Consider the following 27340-nt stretch of genomic DNA (forward strand, 5'->3'; position numbering starts at 1 on the left):
TGTCGCTTGTTTCTACGTTCCGTCTGAGACGTAAATGTCTATTGAAACCCATTTAAAACTCTTATTTTTCGATCCAATTTGAAACAAACGGGAATCTCTGATGTAAACAAAAGGCAGTGCTATAGATAAACCTATACCATAAAACTGATTACTGAATTGTAGTTGTGTTGAGGTGTATAGCTCCTGTAAGTGGTAGGAATATTTAGGATTAACGTAATTAGGTGAAATCTGGAAGAAATGATCGAGTACATTGGTTAAAGTCATGTCCTTGAAACTGAGATGGATTTCTGTTAAAACAGTATCTAAATTAAGTCTGTGGTATTTAAACGAAAAACCATCTGTGAGAGTCAAAATTGATTAGAAAATTAAAATGTTACTAGCGACAATGTTATAAGCGGCGTGTAAACAAAGGTAGTTCTTTAGGTGTTTTGTCAATAATAAATAATATTTTTCCACCTTCAATGGGAGACTTGGAAACATATACATTTTTAGGAACATTTTCCGAACCATGTATCTTTTACATTTTATAAAAATAGTAAAAGTATTCATTCCATGTAGGCTTTCACGGCCGGCGTCTTTATCAGTAAACTCTTCCGGGCTAAGTTGCCGTGGTCGATCTGTAGAACTTCTTCTCCCTGACAGCAATAGGAGACAGCAACAACCATCAGCTGGAAAAGTATTTCTTCCGTTCATCCATAATATCACGGATCGCATTGGAAAAGTACTAGCCAAGTTTCAGGTAGAGACCATTTTTAGACCTACTAAGAAAATTAGTGAATGCCTAAGATCAACAAAAGATGCTCGTCACCCCCTAGCCACCCCAGGGGTATATAAAATTCCGTGTAGTTGCGGCAGGGTTTACATAGGAACTACAAAAAGAAGCATCAATACACGGTTGACGGAGCACAAAAGAAACTGTCGCTTGGGACATATCGACAAATCGGCAGTAGCGGAACATGTTTTTAAGGATGGAGATCACGACATAAAATTTGGTGAAACAAGCGTGCTAGCGAGGACGTCGCACTATTATACACGTATGTATAGAGAGGCAATTGAAATCCACAAACATCAATACAATTTTAATCGTAAAGAAGAAGGATTAAAATTGGATAAGATATGGCGGTCGACGTTGCATCAGTCACGTGACAATCGATTGCCTGCAATCGAGAGAACAGACGATAGCCAGAGATAGCCGCACATCGACGCCATGTGACGTGTGGTGGCGCCCCCTACGATCTCTATATAAGCGGCGGCCCCAGCTCCTAGCAGCCAGTCGTCGACTCACCTCGGAAGATGTTCTCCGTAGTTGAGAACGAAACGTCAGGGAGAAGAAGTTCTACAGATCGACCACGGCAACTTAGCCCGGAAGAGTTTACTCATAGTAAAAGTATTGTTAATTTTTCATATTTGAGTATTCACACACTCCTAAAATGTTAAATACTTAAAAATCGATAAATCTATTTGTTCTATTAGAGCCAGTGCAACTGTTGAAATATGTCATTAATTTTAAGGCAACAGTTTTAATCGTAATTTTATTAAAAAAAACTTTATAACAATACCGAGGATTGATCGGATATACATGTAAAAGGGCAGCCATGTTGGAATGAGAGAGCAGTGTCTTAGAAGATATTTTACAAGAAGCATGTAATTGCTTAAGTAAGATGTACGTCAGTGTTGTAAGCATGTCGGTATAATTATGACCTGATTTAGAATAAAGGTTCTGAAACACAATGTTTGTATTGATCGTTCATGGTGTGGAAACCATGTTACACTCGACAACATGAGCTTGTGGCAGCAGCAGATATAAAGCAAATGGATGAGTACACCCTACAAAATTATAAGCTTTGTTAATAATAATTTCACACGTCACATTGTCTGCAGGGGTCAACGGCAAGTTTCTCACTTTTTAAAGGCTGTCCTAAACAGCTGCTGCCAGCTAGAAGACTCACAAATCCACGTATGCTTTTGTGCGTATTTTCTTAGTCCCTTCAGGCACCCCTCAGTTATCAGCACGTTTCGCATTGCTCGCCAGGCTCTTCGTACAGTGTCCTTTATTGAGCTGGGCGACGGCATCTTCTATGCTACTTCCCCGTTATTGCAGAATGTGTCTCTGGCGTTCACTGTATGGGGCCCGGCTCTCCCCTCGTGCTGCACCGTTGGCGCTGTGAGTAACCAGCGGAAGTATCACAATACGCTCAGTATTCAACACACAGAAGGTGATCTGAAGATAATATCTCAGTTTTATCGGGTGGTCACAGCCGTGTCCTTTACAGTGCTGTAAATAATTTTGTCCTAATTATGATAATATCAGAGGAATAGGAAGTCTCAGAGAGAAGTGTAGTAATTTTTTACAATAATGTAGTTTTAATAAGTCGTTTTCAGTCTAAAAAGAATATTTTGTAACGACGAATATATACAGTCATATACAAATTATGTGCAAATGCTTTATGTGTAATTTAAAACAGGCTAAGGCTAAGATGCCGTTGTTTCCAAAAAACTTCGTAGAAGATAATTCAAAGAAGTCTTTTTTAAGCTTCCGTTAAAGATGATTTTATAAAGTAAGTCAAGCACAACAGTGTTTTAGGAAACAAGTATAAAATGTTTATTTGCTTTCCTGGTACATTTAATTACGGTTGCTAATACATGCCCTTGGAGGAAACGCATGTAGTATATTTTATTTTTATGTTCATAAAAACACCAAACCGTTTCAGATATGTGTCTAAGGTGTTGGCTTGGATTTTAAAGAACTGGTTCTTTTGAAAAATTGAATGTAAATATTTATACAACAATAAGTACACATAAAAAAGAATTGTTACAAAAAGCTGTAAGGCATTCAGCATGGCAGGAGAGCCACGCCGTCCTTTTGCGGGCAGTGACGTACGAACGCAGGGCAGGAGCGGCTAGGGGTATGCCGCGCGCACACCGTGTGGTCCCTGACCCCTCTGGCGGCCCTCTGCGGGTGAAGAACGCGACCACGGTGACAGGCGCACGCAGCGCCGCGTGCTGAGATTCGTGGAGCGGCCGTCACACGGCTACAGCCGCGGCGAGCCATCTGGCCAGACTCACTCGGGGGCCGCCGTCTTGCTGTCAGTGTGGTCCTGCTGCCTCTGCTGCTCCCTCTTCGCTCCTCGGTTTAGGAAGATCGCGAATCTGCAACAACGTAGCCAGTTCAAAACTAGTGCTCTCAATTTTCCTACATCTACAATATGTCGGCAAAATACCGGGTGATCAAAAAATCAGTATAAATTTGAAAACCGAATAAATCACGGAATAATGTAGAGAGAGAGGTACAAATTGACACACATGCTTGGAATGACATGGTGTTTTATTAGACCCAAAAAAATACAAAAGTTCAAAAAATGTCCGACAGATGGCGCTTCATCTGATCAGAATAGCAATTATTAGCATAACAAAGTATGACAAAGCAAAGAATATGTTCTTTACAGGAAATGCTCAATATGTCCACCATCATTCGTCACCAATAGTTGTATTCGAGGAATAATGTTGTGAACAGCACTGTAAAGCATGTCCGGAGTTATGGTGAGGCATTGGCGTCGGATGTTGTCTTTCAGCATCCCTAGAGATGTTGGTCGATCACGATACACTTACGACTTCAGGTAACCCCAAAGCCAATAATCGTACGGACTGAGGTCTGGGGATCTGGCAGGCCAAGCATGACGAAAGTGGCGGCTGAGCACACGATCATCACCAAACGACGCGCGCAAGAGATCTTTCACGCGTCTAGCAATATGGGGTGGAGTGCCATCCTGCATAAACATCGTACGTCCCAGCAGGTGTTTATCAGCCAGGCTGGGGATGATGCGATTCTGCAACATATCGGCGTACCTCTCACCCGTCACGGTAGCAGTTACAAAACCAGAATCACGCATTTCCTCGAAGAAAAAAGGCCCAATAACGGTAGATGTGGTAAATCCAACCCATACCGTGACTTTGTCGTCGTGCAATGGAGTTTCCACGACAGGTCTAGGATTTTCGGTAGCCTACATTCTGCATTTGTGGGCGTTGACAGACCCTCGGAGCGTGAAATGAGCTTCGTCGGTCCACAACACGTTACTCAACCAATCGTCATCTTCCGCCATCTTTTGAAACGCCCACACCGCAAATGCCCTCCGCTTCACTAAATCGCAGGTAACAGTTCATGATGCCGATGGATTTTGTACGGATAGCATCAGAGGGTACGCCTAAGTGCCAACCAAACAGTAGTGTGTGGAATGCCGGTGCGACGTGCGACTGCACGAGCGCTGACTTCCCCATGCTTAGACAAACCCGCTACAGTCTCCGTTTCTTCCTGAACTGTCTCAGCAGCCGCTACAGTCTCCATTTCTTCCTGAACTGTCTCAGCAGCATTGCACCTTGTGCTCGGTCGGCCACTAAGGGGGTCTATCGTCTAAACAACCCGTGGCTTCGAACTTCGAAATCATTCTCGCCACAGCTACATTTGTCAACGGACCCTTACCCTTCCTTTGGCGATAGGATCGTAACACTCAACTAGCACATTCCCAATTCTGATAATACAGCTCCACTAAAAGCGCCTTTTCAGGTAACGTCAACATGCTGCGACTGCTGGCGCATCTGATTCTCTTTCTCATTACAGCTCCTTTTACACACGACTGTCATGCGCAGTCATTCCAAGCATGTGTGTCAAGTTTTACCTCTCTATCTACATTATTCCGTGGTTTATTCAGTTTTCAAATTTATACTGACTTTTTGATCACCCGGTATATGATCCGCGCGGGGTAGCCGCGCGGTCTGAGGGCGCTTTGTCACGGTCCGTGAGGATCCTAACGTCGGAGGTTCGAGTCCTGCCTCGGGCACGGGTGTGTGTGTTGTCTATAGCGCAAGTTAGTTTAAGTTAAATTAAGTAGTGTGTAGACTTAAGGACCGATGACCTCAGCAGTTTGGTCCCATAAGACCTCACCACAAATTTCCAAAATATATGGAAATACCAAAAAGAAAACACGTTACAATACCTACTACGGTTTAGGAAACCTGTTGGCATTCAAAACAGATTACCGTCGTCTCGGAATGGATAAATGATTTTTAAGGGTAGCTCATACTATTCTTCCAGCAAAATAACGGCAAGTTAAGGTAACGATAGGAGGGGTGGATAGCGATCACGCACTCTTCTCTTCAAAGTAGGCTAAGAAGTATCAATAATATTGAGATCTGGTGTCTCTGATGGCCAGGGGAGATGCGACTGTTCATCCTCGTACTCACAAAACCAATCCTTGATGATGCCATCATTGTGAACAAAGGGCCCTTTTGTCTTGGATTACTGCACCACCATTGGGGGACAGACATTACACCATAGGACGGATAGGATGGACATTACCTGTCGGAATGGTCGTATAATCCTTGGCAGTAATGCCACTTTGCAGCCTAACCATGGGGGCCACGGAATACCACGATTTGGCTTCCAAAATCATCTCCGAAATCAAGATCATCACCGAACCCAAAATCGTCACCGAAACCCCGTCATGTTTCACTCTTGGGGCATAAACTCGGCCACAATTTGGAAACAGTGCGAAACAACATTCAACTGACAAAATGACTTTCTGATATTGCTCCACAATCTAGCTTTTTGGCTTTGGCACAACGTTTCCCTGATACGGGTACTTGCATAACAGGTGTGTGGTTTTGGAATTCCAACTCCCTCTGCAGTTCTTTGCTTACGGAACTCCCTTCGTGTTCTTTGGGTACTGCTAGGGTTCGCGAGCGCAACATTCAGTTCGGCAGCGACTTTTACAGCAGTCGTCCTCTCATTTTTCGTATCAGTTTTCTTCAACCAGGCCCGGATCGAGGGTGGGCCAAACCTGGGTGTCTGCCCCAGCCGGCAATTTCAGGGGGCGCCAAATTCCTATCCGTTAAGAATAAAACCTTGTTTTACAAAGCGCCTGTCATCCAGCGCACGTTGATCTATCGATTATTTATGTTTTTGTTGTTGTGGTCTTCAGTCCTGAGACTGGTTTGATGCAGCTCTCCATGCTACTCTATCCCGTGCAAGCTTCTTCATCTCCCTGTAACTACTGCAACGTACATCTTTCTGAAACTACTTAGTGTATTCATCTCTTGGTCTCCCTCTACAACTTTTACCCTCCACGCTGCCCTCCAATACTAAATTGGTAAGCCGTTGATGCCTCAGAACTTGTCCTACCAACCGATCCCTTCTTCTAATCAAGTTGTGCCACAAACTTCTCTTCTCCCCAATCCTATTCAATACCATTAGTTATGTGATCTACCCATCTAATCTTCAGCATTCTTCTGTAGCACCACATTTCAAAAGCTTCTATTCTCTTCTTGTCCAAATTGTTTATCGTCCATGTTTCACTTCCATACATGGGTACACTCCATACAAATACTCTCAGAAACGTCTTCCTGACACTTAAATCTATACTCGATGTTAACAAATTTCTCTTCTTCAGAAAGGGTTTCCTTGCCATTGACAGTCTACATTTTATATCCTCTCTGCTTCGACCATCATCAGTTATTTTGCTCCCCAAATAGCAAAACTCCTTTACTACTTTAAGTGTCTCATTTCCTAATCTAATTCCCTCAGCATCACCCGACTTAATTCGACTACGTTCCATCATCCTCGTTTTGCATTTGTAGATGTTCATCTTATATCCTCCTTTCAAGACACTCTCCATTCCGTTCAACTACTATTCCACGTTCTTTGCTGTATCTGACAGATTTATTATGTCACCTCAAGGTTTTTATTTCTTCTCCATGGATTTTAATACCTACTCCGAATTTTTCTTTTGTTTCCTTCACTGCTTGCTCAATATACAGGTTGAATAACATTGGGGATAGGCTACAACCCTGTCTCACTCCCCTCCCAACCACTGCTTCCCTTTCATGTCCCCAGACTCTTATAACTGCCATCTGGTTTCTGTACAAATGGTAAATAGCATTTCGCTCCCTGTATTTGACCCCTGCCACCTTCAGAATTTGAAAGAGAGTATTCCAGTCAGCATTGTCAAAAGCTTTCTCTAAGTCTACAAATGGTAGAAACGTAGGTTTGTCTTTCCTTAATCTATCTTCTAAGATAAGTCGTAGGGTCAGTATTGTCTCACGTGTTCCGATATTTCTACGGAATCCAGACTGATCTTCCCCAAGGTCAGCTTCTATTAGTCTTTCCATTCGTCTGTAAAGAATTCGCGTTAGTATTTTGCAGCCGTGACTTATTAAACTGAGAGTTCGGTATTTTCGCATCTGCCAACACCTGCTTTCTTTGGGATTGGAATTATTATATTCTTCTTGAAGTCTGAGGGTATTTCGCCTGTCTCATATATCTTGCTCACCAGATTTTCAGGGCTGGCTCTCCTAAGGCCGTCATTAGTTCTAATGGAATGTTGTCTAGTTTGGTGATCAACATATGTGTGTTTCCGGTGTGTAGAGTTGCCAACTGTTGTTGTGTGTTTGTCTGTCTTTAGTTTCTGTTGTGTTTGATGCTTTTCATTTGTTGGGTGTATGTGTGTGTATTCTGCTGTTTTTTAAATGAGTTTGTGTGTGTACTTTGCTGTGTGCAAATGAATTATTATTATTATTTGTTTTAATAAATATGAGTTTATGCGTGTGTGTGTAATTTGCAGTGTGCAAATGTATTTTTCATGTGTCAGTGTGTGTGTGTGTGGGAGGGGGGGGGGAGAAAGAGAGAGAGAGAGAGAGAGAGAGAGAGAGAGAGAGAGAGAGGAGGGGAAGGAGATTCATTAATTATTTATCCTGTCTACATTTCGGTTTGTTATTGTTTTGGTGGATAGCATGATCCGGGAGTTATTGTTTATTTGGATTTGGTCATTGAGTACCTTCTTTTCCATTCGATTGGCTCTTTGTATGTGAAAGTTTTCTTGCAACGTCAGGAGCTTTTTCTTGTGATTATTCACTCTGGTAACTGTCATGTCACATTCCATGTTGGATGGTTCATGTCCATATTTTATCAAGTGTTCGGCGAAGGTAGAATGACCGTTCTCATATTTCCAACTTCTTATACGTTCTTTATATCTAGTTTTAAAGTTCCTGCTTGTCATCCCCTGATATACTGATTTACATTCTTGGCACTCTAGCTGGTATATACCTGCTCCTTGGTATTTATATGGTTTTACTATTGTTTATAAATGTGGTTGGAGTGTGTTTCTTGTTCTGTAAGCTACTTGTAATCCCTGTTTCTTTAGTATATTTGCTATCTTGTGTGTTGCTTTCTGTTTGCACATAAGAGTGTACCATTTTTTCTGTTATTCATGTCATGAGTGCTACTGTTTTCTGTTTCCATGTGTGCTGTAGTGTCTGTGGGGTTCTATGCTCTCTGCTTGTTTTGATTTTTCTTTAGTTGTGTTTTGTTTGCATTTCCTTGTTCAGGTATTGTTCTATACACCTAGATAAGAAGGCATTGCGTCTGTAGCACTGGGTGTTGTTCTTAAGCGAACGCCTCTATATAATTCACTTTCGCCCCACTACCCGACCCGCCAACGTAGGCTCCTTGTCCCGCCTCCCTCTTGGCCCTGAGGCGGAATTCGATTATCAGGGACCTGTTTGGTTTGCCCTGAATCAACACCTACAACACCGCTTGAGGCAGCCTCGAGCTCGTCAGCACCCCAGTCCTGAGGAAGGTTTTGTCAGTGGTCCAGAAAGGCTAGCCAGAGCACTTTCCCGCCAAGCTAACCCAGCTTTTCACAATTATTCCGTGCTACGCTAATGGCTCAGTGCCACCCACGGCGTCTTAATACTGGCGAAGGAGGACTCTGATTGCCCCGCCCTGACCCTAGGTACTTCAGCTCTTTCAAACATCACACTGGGTGATGACACACATGAAGGCGTAAGACAAGCGCGACGGTTATTAGTCTGGCATCAATAATGACACTGAACGTGCGTCCTGCTCCTGCCGTGCTGGCTCCCTCAATCACACGTCACTAGCACAATGTTTTTGACTGTCGCCTTCCCTGACATCCATGTTACAAGGTCCATGTCCATATTGCTGGCCCATTTCAAAGAGTTATGTTGCTTCTGGTGGTGAAGGCTCTCACAAACCTCTGGTTGATGACACACATGCCACCACAGCCACCCCTGCTCTCAACAAAATTTTCGCCATTGAGGTGGCACCCTGTATCTTAGTGTTGGGATCTAGTTTACGTAGACCCTGTTCCAGATTTTCTGCTGCCGCCACGGCACTATCAGTCCTCCGTCCCCTTCCAGCCTGCCTCCAATGCGGAAACCGAGTGAATGGTCTGCACAAAAATGGCTCTGAGCACTATGGGACTCAACTGCTGAGGTCATTAGTCCCCTAGAACTTAGAACTAGTTAAACCTAACTAACCTAAGGACATCACAAACATCCATGCCCGAGGCAGGATTCGAACCTGCGACCGTAGCGGTCCTGCGGTTCCAGACTGCAGCGCCTTTAACCGCACGGCCACTTCGGCCGGAATGGTCTGCACACTCAAGACTCAGAGGTGGAACGGTATGCAGACGTTGTGGACCAAGAACGCCTTGCACAGCTTCCTTCCGATGTACAGCTCCAGCCTGTCAACAGGGTCTGTCTAGAAAAATCCTGTACAGGCGCAGCACCGCAGGCTGTTAGACGTCTGCCGTGCTTTGTACAGTCCCTGCTACACATACGGCGCCTGTGTCTGGGCGTGTACATTCGGCTGGAGTCTGAGACTGTCTGGGGTTGTCATAGGCCACAGGGACATCAGCTATTTTAGTCTGTGGCTGGATATATCGACCTGACCTGCTCTAGCTGTGATTGCAGTTGCAATCGGCGCCCCCACCATTGTTTCCCCTCTGACCCCCAAATCAACAACAGAATATCCATCAGCTGGACCTCTCGTCGTCTCCTTCACCTTGATAGGACCTTCGCCTCTGCACACTCCCGCACTGCCAGGTGGGTGAGAGGAATACGGTTTGGGAATCTTTGGAGACAGAATCACTCTCCACACCAGTTTTCCCTCATTACAGTGGAATCAGAGCAGTCTACGACCGTGATCATTCTGCCACCTCCATTTCCCCGCAGTCATCGACCGGGCCTTGTGACAGAGTCAGGCCCAGCCATCACGGACAGGTCAGCTAGTGGAGCGTTCTGCCGCCAGACCTGCCGCTCACTGCCGACGCCGGCATAGAGCAGTACGTTTTCGCCCCTAGGTTCCGATTTCTGAGGGGAAGGATTTAATATGTGCCTCTGTAAGCAATATAGATAATGATTCGGAGTGAAGAGCGCCACCAGAGGTATGGAATGCAAAAAGCAAGCCACCATAGCTCAGTCTTGAAAAGTACACCGTATGAGTTCCTTAGAATCTCGCCTTGCTTCTATTTCGAAACCGTCCTGGGTGTGGACTTACATAATCTGGGTCATCGTTGCAGGCATTACTTCTGTGTTCTGCTCATAACGAATTCAGCTCGTATTTAAAACACTAGTTTGTTGCATTCTTGACATCGGATAGGATGTAAATATTTGCAACGTGTTTTTTATAATAATAATGGTACGACTTCACACAAACTCTCTCGTTGTACAGTTGCTGTTCTATATTTAATATTGCAAATAGATAGTTGTCAGTTTCTTTCAGTATTGTATGAGAGTAATCAAAGTGAAACTCATCAATTTCGATTAGAAATAGAACTTGCGTTTGAGTTACTTTGGGATGAGTTGCATGGTTATACCAACTCGTAGCAACACCATCTCTAATGAGTGACGAAAAAATTGTGCACCCATTTCAAAAGAACAATATTTTTTAATGATGAAACAGAGAAGAAACTAAAGTGTTGGTAATTAACTTTCATGCTTTAGGTAATAATCGCGTTTGTTATGTCTGGTGTTCCTCAAGGAAGAGTTATAGGCCATGTGTTGTTTCTGATCTAAATAAATGATTTAGCAGACAATCAGAGCTGCCATCTTATATTGTTTATGATGATGTTGTCATTCACCAATTACAAAATGGTTTAGGCAAGATATCTGTAAAGTGCGAAATGTGGCAGTTGACCCTAAATAATGAAAAGTGTGACTCATCGACATGTGTACTAAAAGGAATCCGTCACATTTCAGTTACACTATAAATCACACAAATCTAAAGGCTGTCAGTTCAACAAAATGTCCAGGAACTATAACTACGAACAACTTAAATTGGTAAGATCACACAGATAACGTTCTGGGGAAAGCAAATCAAAGACTGCTTCTTATTTGCAGAACACGTAGAAGATGCAACAAGTCTACTAAATTCATTGGTCTAGTCTTGTCCGTCGTCTGTAGTACTGTAGTGCGCTCAGCGTAATAAAGTAAGGAAACCAGAACTCGCACGTGGAGTTTGCCAGAGACTGAAGCGTGAATTGCAGAGTAGTCTTATCTGAGTGGTAACGTGCTTGCCTCCCATGCAGTGGGCCCGAGTTCGATTCCCAGCCGGTTTGGAGATTTTCTCCGTTCGTGGGCTGGGTGTTGTGTTGTCCTCGGCATCATGTCATCGTCGTCACCCGCACGCAAGTCGCCCAATGTGGCGTCGACTGAAATAAGACTTGCACTCGGCGGCCGAACTTCCCCGGATGGGGCTCCCGGCCAACAATGCCACACGATCATTTTATTTTTGCCGAGTAGTCAACTAGATGCAGATGTAGATGCTATCATTGATGAGATAATGAGAGGTGGTGATGTTACTGGGAGAAATTCTATGGAACAATCAGGTACTAGTACGTGTGGAAGGGAACATTGTACACATTGTGTTCATGTCAGGTGTGAGGTGTTGAAATCGAGGTCCTATGTATAATCAAGTAAAGTATTGTAGGTGTGAAGTTCCAGCAGTGGTAGAAGGTGTAATATGAACAAGACGATCTTATTAAGGATGGTATCACGCTGCAGTTATTGAAAAGGACAAGAAAGGAGGAGCTTTAATATGTAAGAGGTGAAAGTGGAGTAGGTTACAATGAAGTGAATAATGATGGCGTGGAGTAGGGACGGAGTACTAGTGTTGAATCAGATGAAAAAACGACGGGATTCTTATTACCAATTTACAAAACTAATGCAAGGTGCAAATATGTCTAATATGGAACAAGAAAGGAGTTGGAAAAGCTGGTATTGGATTTGAGTTGTGGTAGAAGGTGGTTGTGGAAAGCGAGGTGACGCTGATGTTATTGCATCGCTATAGTGGATACCAGTCTATTGGTATAAGAGTACTCACAGCAGCAGTAGGAGGTCGATAGCCATGATCCCGGCGGAGAGCAGGTAGAAGGCTCCAGGGAAGGTGTTGATGGACGCATTGAAGACGGCGTTGTACATGGGAGGCCCCACCAGTGGGGTCACCGACTCTATGGTCACCGCCAGCGCGAACACCTGGCCTGTGGACACACAAGACACACGCGTGCTGCTCATCTCTCTCTCTCTCTCCAAATGGCTCTGAGCACTATGGGAGTTAACTGCTGTGGTCATCAGTCCCCTAGAACTTAGAACTACTTAAACCTAACTAACCTAAGGACAACACACACATCCATGCCCGAGGCAGGATTCGAACCTGCGACCGTAGCGGTCACCCGGTTCCGGACTGTAGCGCCTTTAACCGCACGGCCACTCCGGCCGGCTCTCTCTCCACGCTGCAGTGTGGCACAGTATGCTGATCCCTTCTTAAGACTCTTCTTCGCTGGGTATCTGTTCTCTGCTTCATTGAGATGTTATGTATTTGTCCCTTCTCCAAGTGAAAAAGTCTCGCAGCAATGCTATTGGCATCCATAAAACATGATTTCTTCAACATATAATCGCGTTGCCTACGGGGCTGACCACTCTTTGCCCGTAGATTAAAGGTTAAAATCTTCATAATGTCCCCTGTCACTGAGTCTTGTGACTTATGCACACTCGTAATATAAAATTACTTTACACAATAGCGTGATTCCGAAAACCATTAAATTACAACACAAAATCCTACATCTCTTTTTTTTTATGCATGGACTATTTTCAAGTCAACTGCAATCTGCACTCTAAACACGAAATAATCATGGAATTTTTCTCCAACGTTTCAGATTTTTAATCGCGATCGATATCATAATCATAATGTTTCTTTCCGAGTTATTCTGTGTATGTAGTTTCCTACCATAGCTTACCCCGACATTACGTTCGGAGGATTTTTTAAACATAGAAGTCGCTAAAAGTGTTCTAAGGTAACGTTTCTTTGACAAGTATGTGGTATTGCCAGTTCGGAAGAGCACTCACCTATCTCGTCCTTGGCGACCAGCCTCGTCAGCATCGCTCTGACCAGAACCCAGATCAAGGCTCCGAAGCAAGCGATAGCCCCACCTGCAAGATGCAGAACATATTATGGTTTTGTGGAATACAATATCGTAAAAAGTGGAGCAGAGACTTGAAGCAGAGATCGACAGCTGCAGAGCATTGTCTGGAGTAGCCTATTCTCCCACTATACTTACAAGAAAGCCACATAGCTGAGAAGCACACGTTACTACATTCCGTAGCATCGCGTACTTCTAACTGATGTTCTTCTTGATCATCATCTATTGTCTATTTGCACATTTCTTTTTTTTTCAACGGGTTTTATTTATTTATTTTAACACTAAAGACTTTTATATAAATTATAGAGTGCAGCTATCAGTCGTCCTTTTTTTAGATTTTACTACGCAAATCTGAAAAAGGACGATTGTTTGCTACACTCTATAATTTATAAATCACATAACAGTTGCTGAGTGCAGCCACTTTCCGAATGGAAGGTAACCTGACTAAAGAGTTTTCTATATTTCCAGTATATATGCTAAAAGCTTTCAAGACCCATTTGCGACAGAGCTCACTGCGTGATATGTACGCTGTAAATGTTTTTAAACGCTCCAGCTATCATAATATGTTGATTAAATACTTAAAAATAGTTAATAAGTGCTCATAACGTAGTAGTGCTATTTCCATGTGTTCAAATGGTTCTGACCACTATGGGACTTAACATCGGAGGTCATCAGTCCCCTAGAACTTAGAACTACTTAAACCTAACTAATCTAGTGACATCACACACATCCATGCCCGAGGCAGGATTCGAATCTGCGACCGTAGCGGTCGCGCGGTTCCAGACTGAAGCACCTAGAACCGCTCGGCCACACCGGCCGGCTATTTCCATGTGTACCTTTCCCCTTGCATTTACATAATGTAACTGGCAGTATTCACAACCAAAGACTGAAACAGTGATTTTCGACCAACTGACTTCCTAAGTTTGAAGGTTCTCTAAACATCTGGCAGCAGAGAATTTTAACAATATATCGCAACCTCGAAGAACTGCCAGATTTGTGCGAAATACGTAGCATAGCTGTTAAGACAATGGAATGGCTGTCTGAAGACCGGAGTGCGAATCCCTGTCTGGTCATTCGGAATTAATTTCCCCTAATTATCTTGCGTCAAGTTGCAAGATAATTTGTTTGAATAGGATTTCCTTCCATATCCTTCCGTCTGTAATGACGTCGTGATTGACAAGACAGGCAATCCTAATAATTCTTCTCCCACCGATTTCTTTGATTTTAGTGTAGTAATTATTTATATCTATCGAGAGGGCTGCATTACCTGAAAAATGTTTTGATTAAAGAATGAATGTCTGATATTCGCCAGAGAACTTTCTTCTAAATTTAAATTCATAGCTCTAAAGACACCAAAGAGACATGAATGACATTTTGCTAAGTCATAGCGGTATGTACTATCCTCTTTAGACCTGGAACGTGGGATCACACGCGAAAGGATATGACCAGGATGCAGCTAACGAAAATGAGAGGATTAAAGAACGCAACAGAGAAGATCGCTTCAGAAATGAAGTTACTAGAAATGGAAGTTGATTGAGTGCGCAAAAAAATAGTTCCAAACTGAAACAGGTGGTGGGAAAACGTAGTTTGAACGCATGAAAACAGAGTTTCAAAACATGTTATTGTGTACAAACCTAGGGGGCAAGACAGCGGGGAAGAACATGGAAGAGTGGCTGGAGCTTGTGTACCGTAACAGGTGAAATACCCTTATCTATGGAAGGAGAAGAAGAAGAAGAAGAAGAAGAAGAAGCTCCAAAGGGTATTAGTGGATGAAGACTTTAGTAGCGCATATAGTTTATTATGCGTAAAACTGTGTTACATTGTTCATGATAGAAGTGGAAGAATGAACTACGGCAACAAACGAAGTTGTTCAGCTGTTTGATCTTACATTAGGGTGAAAGAGAAGTCTACGATTTATGTTTAATTATACGTTGATGAACCTTAAAATAAGATGAGTAATGATTAAAAAAGAGATGGGCAACGTGTAAGATAAAATTACAGTAAAATTGAGTCATATTCGTAAAAGCGACCAACATACAATTCGGTGTGCAGCATAATGGAAACTAATAAAGTTGGTGATGACTTACCTAGAAACATATACCACGACTCCGGAGATATCGAGTAGATTATGGCGGCGGCGATCTTACAGGAGAAGGTGATGAGGGCTATCCAGCCGTCATCCAGCTTGAGCCAGCGTACGAACACCAGCACTCCCACCATGGTACCTGCAGGCAGAGCGCAGTAGTAAAGGCCACAGCAGTTCACTTCTCCTGCAGTCGATCGCAGCAGTGTTATGAAACCGTCTTTATAAGCTGCTTTCCCCGCGCAAAACACGGACCTTGCTCAGATGGGATGCCTTGTGGCACTGTAGATGCAACCAATACGGAGGGGTATATGTGTAGATGCCAGACAAACATGTGGTTCGTAAAAAGGGACAATAGCCCTTTTAATAGCTGCAGAGGCAACAATCTAGGCGACGAACTGATATGGACTGAGATCCAACGAAGAGCGGACCGTTGCGTCGCGGGATCGTTTAATCGGCGCGAGAGCGCTACAGACATGTCCAATAAACTCCAGTGACATACGCTACAATAGAGGCTATGTGCATCACGGATATGTTAACTATTGAAATTCCGAGAGAGCGCACTCCGTGAAGGGACGAACAACACATGACGTTCTCCCAGATATTCCTCACGAAATGAGAAAGAAGTCGTGGTTGCTTTTCCTCGGGTCGCTAGTGCCGCAATATGGTGGAAGAGCAGATATTTTATATGATATTACAGTACCTGTTTTCTTAAGAAGTACGATGCCACGTTCCTTCAGACATGCGTGTGCAAGATGTACAGATATGGTTGACGACATATGAAATTTTGGGTGTGGCGGTGAAGCTCCCTCGTTTATCCTTATTGAAAGGCGACCGCTCGCGATAAGCGGGAAATCCGGGTCAAGTCTCAATCCGGAGCAAATTTTTTTTGTCGCCATTCCATTACCCAGTTGGTGGCTTTCCATATTCGCAACTGCGAATACATGTCATGAATTTCATAATGTTGCTGCAGTTCCTGTGCCTTCGGACATGCATCGTATTTCTGAAGAACGGAGACGCTGCAGTATGGTATAAAATATATGCTCCCCATCCCACTTCGACACTAGCGGCCCCAAGAAAAAGCAACTACGAATAGCTTGGTCTGACAACAGTATTGAGATTACTGTTATAATGATATTTTGTTTTTGTTGGGTCTCGAATACTGTGGATCTGGGGTCTTAACGTTTTCAGGGAGGCGTTTCCGGGGAAAAATATAAGTTAAAAAAAAAAGCAATTCCTCGTCGAAATGTTCCTTGGATTAGAGTCTCCAACTGGAAACAGTTTAAAGTTTCACAAATGCTGAATGTAGTGAACTGTAAGAAATATCATACTCCCACCAGCACAATTTATTTAGCGTATTTGTGGACCATTGGCACAAGTTGAACTAATTGTGCTGTTGTACGGCATACACTCGACAAGACACTACGGAATCTCAGTATTTTATTAATTTAATAACAATATTTAAAATGATTTATGCCTCCAGAAACCTAAAAATTAAATAACTTTCCTTTCAGTCTGCATGGTTTGTTAATCAGAGAAGGAATTTCCTAAACCAATGCCGGACCTAACTTTTAGCGTAGACAGTTAAAATTTTCTGTGGCTGCTTGTAACTCGATGTCTCCACACAGGAAAGCTTCTGTCCTGGAATCGGTACGGATTTATAAGGCTTTGCCCGTGTGAAACACAGCTTGCCTATTTCTCACACGATATACTACGAACCATGGATAAAGGGCAACAAGCAGATTCCATATTCCTAGGATTCCGGAAAGAGTTTGGCACAACGCTCCACTGCAGATTGTTTACGATGGTACGAGCAGATGGAACAACCTCCCGGATATGTGTACGGCTCGCAAACTTCTGAAGTAATAGAATCCAGAACGTTGTCCTGGGGGGCGAGTGTTTCTCACAGATAAGGATACCCCCTAGGAAGTGTGATAGGACAGATCTTATTCCCCATGTACATAATGATCTGAAGGACAGGGTGAGTCGCAATCTGCGACTGTTTGCTGATGACGCTGTGGTGTACGGGGAGGTGTCGTTGCTGAGTGACCCTAGGAGGAACAACATGACTTAGACAAAATTGCTAGTTGTTGTGATGAATGGCAGCTTCAAAGTACTTTGTGACTTCAATGTATTTCCTGACATTCGAAAAAGTTCGCTTCTCTACGTTGAAATGGTTTGGTTAGTCAACACACAAGGTAAAACAAAGACTTCTAGCAATGTCAGAGGCGTTATTGCATAAACATTAAATTGAGATTTCATCGTGAGGTGCTCCCTTCTTTCAGCTCCTTCAGAGCTGTAATGTCCTCGAACAAATAGTCGCAGAAGAGCACTTATTGAAACTATTTTCATGACTGATCTTTTCGTTGAAAACTAGTCGTCTCTGTTGTTTTGTATCAAAATGAATGCCAGCTTCTTGTCCTTGAGTGTGTACCAGATATCAGAACTGATATGTGTCAGCTTACCTACAGCAGTGGTGCCGTTGGTGAAGAAACCGTACAGCAAGCTCTGTTCGACGGTCCAGTGAAACTTGGCGTTCAGGAACTGGTAGTTGGCGACGCCTTCTCCTGGAAATGTACAGCAAAATATTACACACCGTGCGACGCCTCCGGTAATAGCTCAGAAGGATTTTCTATGTCTTCGTTTAGCTTAAGACTCTGCGGAAAGGAAATAACGATGTATGAAAAATTGAAATTACTACAGAACAGCTATAAGAACTGTGTCATCGTTTGAACTGTTTACTAAACACCTGCGATACACTTACACCTGTTAATGGAGAACGGAGGAGGACATTTTTAACCATCTGGACACATTTTTCGTCTTCTAGAACTTGAAAAATTAAAATAGATAAATGGAGACCACTGAACGATAAGCAGAGTGACAGATGGAAAAGATATGTTATTTCAGATGTTTAATTAGATCTATCTAGGCAGTAAGAAGAAAAAGAGCTGCATTTCTAAAAAAAAATTATAACGCTTTGTTGTATCTGATATTTTTTTCCTTTTTCTAACATCTGTTTCGTTATTTGAACATAATGGACAATATTTAGAATGGATGGTTGGACTTAAAAGGACCGTAATCTAGCCAAGATAAATGTGTTGAGAAGTGTATATATATTATATAATCATAAAATTAGCTACACTGTGATTGACCATTAAACTATACTTGCCGGCCGGTGTGGCCGAGCGGTTCTAGGCGCTTCAGTCTGGAACCGCGCGACCGCTACGGTCGCAGGTTCGAATCCTGCCTTGGCCATGGATGTGTGTGATGTCCTTAGGTTAGTTAGGTTTAAGTAGTTCTAAGTTCTAGGTGACTGATGACCTTAGATGTTAAGTCCCATAGTGCTCAGAGCCATTTCAACCATTTGAACTATACTTAAAGTAAACACAGATTCGAATTTTAACTAACAAAAATTTGAATATAATCGCTTAGGCTTCCGCGGCCAGTCAGTCGATATAAAAGTTTTATGGTTATGGTACCGCGTCATAATGTATAAAATCACAGCCGCTGGAGAAAACCAACGTTTCGGTCACGGTTGCAGCGGCCTTCTTCTGGGTCTGACATCCACTCGTCGGCGTTCATAGTGAAACACAGCCATCTGACTGAGAAAGTCATGATCGAGGACAGGCTGAGTTGCTATCGAAGCGGAGTGTTCGAATTTTGCTTAACGTACATTCCAGAAATTGCCCTGACACACTGTGTAGGACATGTACTAAAATTGTTTACATTACTCTTACACAATTTTCTCTCGTACTTCATTGGCGAGAAGTTGTCTTCCTTATTCAACGCAAATACGGATTAGCAGTTTTATTGATGGAGACCTTACCCTTTCTTCTTCTTTTCCATTCTAGTACGAGGTGAACTATTCTAGAATTTGTCCAATTTTATTTTCTTGTTTAACTTTGTGGCTAGATGCCCTTAATAACGCCACAGTCGTCAACGTAACCTAATGGAGCGTTTAACACCTGGGCGCCTTGCCCCGCACGCAAGTAGAGGCACGCGTGTAGGTGCATGCCTTTTCCCCATGAGTGCTCCCATCCACATCAGTGTTGACACTGGAAGCCCATACTTGCGTATGGGGCAAGCAGAACCGTACGTTGACTAGGAGCAAGGCGCACAGGTGGAATCACCCCTTTAGTCTTGTGCACCATCTGTCTGTGAGTCGTGTAAACTTTGTCCCGTGTGTTCGTACTTTGAACGCTTGCGTACTGTATTCTCTAAGGCGGAATTTGGGGACCTGCCCAGCACTTGACATAATGAGCGTGGGAAACCTCCTGAAACCACTCTCAGACTGGACGGTGTACCACCCAACAGCCCTTAAATCTGCTGTGCGCTTTCAGTTCATATCTATCTCACTTCCCTCACTCGCAAGCTGGCGCCCAGCCTGTTACGCTATACGATAGGTCAAAGAAGGAGATATGTACAACATGGAAACTGTAGCATCGTCTCCCATGGCCTGTTGAACAATACAGAACTTCGTGACCTTTACTCTTGTCTCTTGTAGAAAGATAAAGAATAAACCGATGCTCAGCCACGGTGAACGTGACCTCCTAACCACGCTGACATGTCTCTGCAGGCGTCACAGTGGCCATTGTTTTGTGAGAACCGATGTCTAAAAAAGTTAGTTAATCGACTGAGAGTTTTCCTTTGTTTCTCGCATCAATGTATGCGATTAAAATGTACTTCACTGAGGTGACAAAATTCATGGGATAGGGAGATGGACATATACAGATGGCGATTGCATCGTATAATAGACAAGATATTAAAGAGCAACGCGTCGGCAGAGATGTCGTTTGTGCTCAGATGATCCGCGTGAAAAGGTTTCCGAATTGATTATGGCAGCACAACGGGAATTATTAGGGGATTCAATATTCTGTGTGTCGAGAATTCCAAATTTCAGGCATTACCTCTCATCAAGAACGACGCAGTGGCCGACGGCCTTGACTTAACGACGAGAGCAACGGTATTTGTGTAGAGTTGTCAATGTAAGAAACACTGCGAGAAATAACCGCAGAAATCAATCTGGGAAGGACGACGAACGAATCCGTAAGGCGTTGCTATAGCAGCAGACGAGAGAAGCGAGTGCCCTTGTTAACAGCTCGACATTGTCTGCAGCACCCTTCCTAGTCTCATGACCATATCAGTTGTACTCGACTGCAAAACTGTTGCCTTGTCAGATGTCCTCATTTTAGATGGTAAGAGCAGATGGAAGGGTTCGAGCATGGCGCAGACCCCACAAAGCCATGGACCCAAATTATCGACAAGGCACTGTGCACGCTGGTGGTGTCTCCATATTGTTGTGGGCTGTATTTACATGGAACGCATTCGGTTCTCTGGACCAACTGAACCGATCATTGACTGGAAATGGTTATGTCCGGCTACTTGGAGACCTTTTGCAGCCATTCATGGACTTCATTTTTGTGGATGATAATGGTCCAGTTGTTAGCGATTGCTCTGAAGAACATTCTGGATAATTCCAGCGAATGATTGGGCCATCCAGATTACCCGACAGGAATTCCAGCGAACATTACTGGGACGTAATCGAGCGGTCAGTTCGTGCACAAAATCCTGTAACACCAACACTTTCGCAATTATGGACGGCTATGGAGGGAGCATGGCTCATTATTTCTGGATAGGACATCGAACGACTTGTTGGTCCATGCGACGTCGAGCTGCCTTAATTCGCCGGGCAAAAGGAGGTCCGACACGGTATTAGGAGGTATCTCATGTCTTTTGTCATCTCAATGTATACCTCCGGTGTAGCAGTGTTCAGCTGAAGTCAATTTGGCGACCGGTCTAACGCTCGTCTCCCCCTTACGTAATGAGCTAGTCACGACTAATAGCAGCTGTTGGGAGACTATTGACGGGATCTAGTGCCGAGCCGAGCACGTACTCTTTTATGTTGAACTTGAAAAATGAATGAATTCTCCTGTCAAATGTTGTTTGGAAATCGTAGGAGTGTGATCTAAATTAAAATTTGTCCAGAATTAAAATCCTATTTAGAAGAGATTCCAAAACTATCAGGTCACAGATGAGTTTGTTCCTACTGGCCATGAATGCAACTGAACAAGTTAACCTGTGTGAAACACTTAAGAGTTTCCATTCGCCAAAATTTGCTTCCAGATCAAGTATAAATCAGATGAACATAAGCTCATAATGTTCTTACTAGGATCAGTGCTTCAGTTTGGGTATACCTTGGGAGATGAGGACGCCAGTGACGACGACAACGATGACAATGAGGATGGTTGACCTTCCATGATGAGGCCGCTTCATCAGGGACGTCTTGAGCGCGTCGCGCACCAGCTGGGGGCGGAAGATCCCCTTGCAGCAACCGCAACTCGCCTGAGCACACGAGACAAAGTCACGTGATTTTTTGTAATGATTATGGATGTTTTAGGGTGCGAGTAATGCGTTCAGTTCGGTCGGCCGGAAGACCTGCAACTCACGTCTTCAGGCGGCGTATAGGGCGCCATGGTCTCCGGCAGCAGGAAAATGGAGTAGAGTAGACACAGCAGCATGAGGCCGGCGGCCAGGGCGTACACCCCGTAGTAGCTGAGGCCCAGGAAAAGCGGCGTGGACAGCCCTGACCCCAGCATCATGGCCGAGTACTGCGCCGCATCCAGTATCCCCAGTCTGCAAGCGGGAAGTAAACAGTGTCAGGAAAGTTCTCCTCTTGTGACGCGACCACCTCTACATTGGATGTACTGGTTTTTTCACTCATTAAATTTAAGTCACGATCTCGTCTGTGCCAATGCTGTTGCTCGCATGCACATTAGGTCGAAGTCAACCTGATCACATGCTACACACATGGTTTGGATAAAGGTGTCAAGGATTTTCTGCTCTGTCAGATTTGTTCATAGACTTAAGCTTGGGATGGCTTCCTCTGTCGTCATCAACAGGAATTTCTTGGGCGGTCGAAAAATTGATTAAACATCGTGCCTGCCCAGGAAAATTAAAGAGATATTGCTTCCAGAATGAAGACAGTCTTGGTATCAATGTTCGTGTAATTTATAAAATTTCGTGACAGTACAGTAGTAGCTACATTTATCAGCCAACACATACTATTTCAGATCGTTGCACAGAGCACCGATGCCATATTAAATATCATGGTTTCGACAAATCTGTGTTACCAAACACAAACTGAATGAAACGAAATGATCGTGTGCCATTGATGGCCGGCAGACCCTACAGACCCTACAGTTTGGACGTCTAACTACAAGGCTCTTCAGGTGACGCCACGCTTGGCGACTTGCTTGTCTATGATGATGATACGGTGATGACAACACAACACCCCTAGAGGAGAACATCTCTGATCCGGCTGGGAATCGAATCCGGGCCCGAAAAAATGGTAGTTAGACGAGTTGACTACTCAGTTAAAGTGACCATAAACAAACGGGCGATCGTGTTTGATGTATGACAAATGGTATCGTCTGTACCTAGCCAGTCTACTGGGATTCTGTCCTCAACTAAGCCGTTGAGATCAGAATGTGTAACAGCAAGTATATCCTTGTTGCATAAAACAGGCGCTTGAAGCTGAAAGGTACAGAGTAGCAAGCATCGCTGCTAATACTTCTCATCACAGATACCGGCATACTCTGTGACAGCATTTGGAACTTCTGTGATTTCGGGCCGTCTGCTTGACATAGTTCGGCGGAATAAATAAAGTCCCACATGACCCATAATAATTCCTGGCACTGACGGCAGAGGATATCGTTGAAAGCTTAGGTTCACATACAAATTTGACCCCGCAAGAAATCCGTGAAATATTTATGTAAGAATGTTACCGCAAGAAACCACATTCTCACGTCTATACCACAATGAACAGCAGCAAATGTTGATTTTGGCTATAGCAACTCCACACAATTCATAGAAAAAGTTCAGTCTAACAATAAGAGTTTAAGTTGCAACGAAATAGGTCATGTATCGGATACTACAGTACTGTTTTGTACCTTCAAATATCGGCTAGTGAACCACGTAATTGAAGAAATACACGTCTACTTGAATTTATGCACATAACACTATATATAATGTACACTTTATATTCTCTAATACTGATAAACGAAAGAACGGTTTCTGACGCATGGTAGTTACGACCCCGTTCCTTACCACTTATATATCTAAATATAACGTCTTGAGAAGCAAGTTAATTGTGCCTAATACCAGCTTTACCTCTACAATGACCATGTCTTGTATAAAAAACCGAAATGTCATCACAAGTAATAAGAAATACAAATTGATACATGATGAAACACATATTTTCAAAATTTATGTACTTCTAAGAAGTTGTCACCTTTCCGTAATTCATATCTCAGTTAAAGGCTTAGAGGTCAGAGTGGACACAATGCACTTTAGATTGTGCCACAGATGTTGAGCCGCGCTAAAATTCATGTATTACAGACTCAAAAATTGTATTGACTTTGGAAAGGAGCGTCTTGCTTAACAGTGAGAAATTGACAGAGGAGGTGCTTGCCAGGTGCGATATGAGAAAGATGCATTTTGAAATTCTGTTTTCTGTCGAATATTGCGCAGTGTTAGCGCCAATGTTTGAACTTAAATGTCTGAGAAACATAAGTGGAGGAAGAAGCAACAATAAATAACGAAGATTACTGAAAATGACGACCTCTCTTAATTTGATTCGCTTTATTTCTCAAAATCCATTTCTGCTTGGAGACAAAAACTACACATTATTGACTTCAACGAGATCACACAAATAAAAATAAGTATTTTATACTCCCTAATTTTCTTGGGTTTAACTGAATCTCTAGAGCTGAACTCGCGTCAGCCGTAACGTCACATTTCAGAGATAGTACAAAAATATGGGAACACCACAAACACAACACAATGCCACTGTTAGTTCAGTGTAGGTAACCCATTGGCATTTGAAACATCTTACAGTCATCTCTGAAAGGATAAATAAAGGTCCTATCTGGTTTAGAAGCGAATCTTACAACATTCTTCCTACAAAATAGAAGCAAGATCAGGTAACGATGATGGAGGTGGATAGTGATCAGGCAATTTTCTTTCCTAAGTAGATCAAAAATGGTTCAAATGGCTCTGAGCACTATGGGACTTAACATCTGTGGTCATCAGTCCCCTAGAACTTAGAACTAGTTAAACCTAACTAACCTAAGGACATCACAAACATCCATGCCCGAGGCAGGATTCGAACCTGCGACCGTAGCGGTCTTGCGGTTCCAGACTGCAGCGCCTTTAACCGCACGGCCACTTCGGCCGGCCTCCTAAGTAGATCACACGGGCTCAGTAATATAGATCTGTGGTGACAAGGAGAGATGTGAGAATTCATCTTAGTATTTAAAAAAAAGTTTTTGGAAGATACGAGCTGTGTGAACAGGGTCCCTGTTGTCTTCGGACAAAGCATGAGCATTGGGGAGCGAACATTGTTCCATGAGATGGAACTGGTGAGCTACAATGGTCACGTAATCCTTGCAGAGTAACCATGGGGCTCATGGAATAGCACGATATGGCTGCCTAAATCATCGGCGAACTCCGCGCCATCTTGCACTCTTGGGACATAAACTCGAGCAGAAGTTGGAAACACGGTGGAAGAAGACTCATCCAGCCAAATGATTTTCTTCCATTGCCCCGTAGTCCATGTTTTATGTCTTCTGCATCAGTTTTCCTGTTACGGACATTTGCAGCGCTGAGGAGTGAACGTGGAATTCCAGCTGGCCCTGCAATTTCCTGCTTATGCAGCTATCTTCGTGTTGTTGTCGTGCTGCAGCTGTCATCCTCTTATTTTTCGTCACAATCCTCCTCACTGACCATGAACCCACTACCACTCAACTCTTTGCGGATGATGCTTTTCCACTTTGCCTATATGCTGCATAAACCGTAATTCGGTGCCTCTGAAAACATCGAACACTTCGGATAAAATGGTTCAAATGGCTCTGAGGACTATGGGAACTTAACATCTGAGGTCATCATTCCCCTAGAACTTAGAACTACTTAAACCTAACTAACCTAAGGACATCACACACATTCATGCCCGAGGCAGGATTCGAACCTGCGACCGTAGCCGTCACGCGCCTCCAGACTGAAGGGCCTAGAACCTCTCGGCCATACCGACCGGCCACTCTTCGGATATCTTGGTTATATACGCACTCAGCATATGAGCAGCAACAATTTGCCCGCTTCGAATTCATTAAGCTCCGACAAAATGCGCACACAACTACGCTGAATACTGTTCTTAACCTGAATGACACTTGCAAAGCATTGAGAGTGTTGCACAAGTGATGTTCGTGATCAAAAAACAAAGTTGCAACCTGCATGCTTGGTTAACATCTGCGTTTATAGCCAGGCATGCATTTCTTGCGGTGTTTCCACCTAGACTTCGAGGGGAGGTCAGGAAGTCAGTTAGCAAAGGATAATATTACACGGCTGTCCTATGTTTTCGATTTATCAGTAAATGGTTTTACATAGGTTAACCAAATCAAACGCCTAACAGAGAACGTGAAACCCGGAAGTGTCAAATACACTCCTGGAAATGGAAAAAAGAACACATTGACACCGGTATGTCAGACCCACCATACTTGCTCCGAACACTGCGAGAGGGCTGTACAAGCAATGATCACACGCACGGCACAGCGGACACACCAGGAACCGCGGTGTTGGCCGTCGAATGGCGCTAGCTGCGCAGCATTTGTGCACCGCCGCCGTCAGTGTCAGCCAGTTTGCCGTGGCATACGGAGCGCCATCGCAGTCTTTAACACTGGTAGCATGCCGCGACAGCGTGGACGTGAACCGTATGTGCAGTTGATGGACTTTGAGCGAGGGCGTATTGTGGGCATGCGGGAGGCCGGGTGGACGTACCGCCGAATTGCTCAACACGTGGGGCGTGAGGTCTCCACAGTACATCGATGTTGTCGCCAGTGGTCGGCGGAAGGTGCACGTGCCCGTCGACCTGGGACCGGACCGCAGCGACGCACGGATGCACGCCAAGACCGTAGGATCCTACGCAGTGCCGTAGGGGACCGCACCGCCACTTCCCAGCAAATTAGGGACACTGTTGCTCCTGGGGTATCGGCGAGGACCATTCGCAACCGTCTCCATGAAGCTGGGCTACGGTCCCGCACACCGTTAGGCCGTCTTCCGCTCACGCCCCAACATCGTGCAGCCCGCCTCCAGTGGTGTCGCGACAGGCGTGAATGGAGGGACGAATGGAGACGTGTCGTCTTCAGCGATGAGAGTCGCTTCTGCCTTGGTGCCAATGATGGTCGTATGCGTGTTTGGCGCCGTGCAGGTGAGCGCCACAATCAGGACTGCATACGACCGAGGCACACAGGCCCAACACCCGGCATCATGGTGTGGAGAGCGATCTCCTACACTTGCCGTACACCACTGGTGATCGTCGAGGGGACACTGAATAGTGGACGGTACATCCAAACCGTCATCGAACCCATCGTTCTACCATTCCTAGACCGGCAAGGGAACTTGCTGTTCCAACAGGACAATGCACGTCCGCATGTATCCCGTGCCACCCAACGTGCTCTAGAAGGTGTAAGTCAACTACCCTGGCCAGCAAGATCTCTGGATCTGTCCCCCATTGAGCATGTTTGGGACTGGATGAAGCGTCGTCTCACGCGGTCTGCACGTCCAGCACGAACGCTGGTCCAACTGAGGCGCCAAGTGGAAATGGCATGGCAAGCCGTTCCACAGGACTACATCCAGCATCTCTACGATCGTCTCCATGGGAAAATAGCAGCCTGCATTGCTGCGAAAGGTGGATATACACTGTACTAGTGCCGACATTGTGCATGCTCTGTTGCCTGTGTCTATGTGCCTGTGGTTCTGTCAGTGTGATCATGTGATGTATCTGACCCCAGGAATGTGTCAATAAAGTTTCCCCTTCCTGGGACAATGAATTCACGGTGTTCTTATTTCAATTTCCAGGAGTGTATTTCAGCTAATACTATGAGATAAGTTTAGCATACACTGATAAGCCAAAATATTATGACCATCTGTTTAT

General features: G+C 44.1%; 1 protein-coding gene across 1 annotated transcript in view; it reads right to left on the minus strand.

Annotated features, from left to right (window-relative positions):
* Positions 1–2389: 2389 nt before the first annotated feature.
* The window catches only part of LOC124546971 (proton-coupled folate transporter-like), a 36787-nt gene continuing 11836 nt past the window's right edge, over positions 2390–27340 (minus strand). Inside the window, exons 4-10 of the mRNA XM_047125076.1 lie at positions 21801–21987; positions 21549–21696; positions 17820–17921; positions 15359–15496; positions 13198–13281; positions 12176–12332; positions 2390–3150 (exon numbers count right to left, since the gene is read on the minus strand). Of these exons, the coding sequence (XP_046981032.1) occupies positions 3063–3150; positions 12176–12332; positions 13198–13281; positions 15359–15496; positions 17820–17921; positions 21549–21696; positions 21801–21987 (904 nt within the window). The 3' untranslated portion in view covers positions 2390–3062. The remainder of the gene's footprint in view (positions 3151–12175; positions 12333–13197; positions 13282–15358; positions 15497–17819; positions 17922–21548; positions 21697–21800; positions 21988–27340) is intronic.

Source organism: Schistocerca americana, chromosome 1, assembly GCF_021461395.2.
Source record: "Schistocerca americana isolate TAMUIC-IGC-003095 chromosome 1, iqSchAmer2.1, whole genome shotgun sequence".
In the NCBI taxonomy this organism is placed as follows: Eukaryota; Metazoa; Arthropoda; class Insecta; order Orthoptera; family Acrididae; genus Schistocerca; species Schistocerca americana.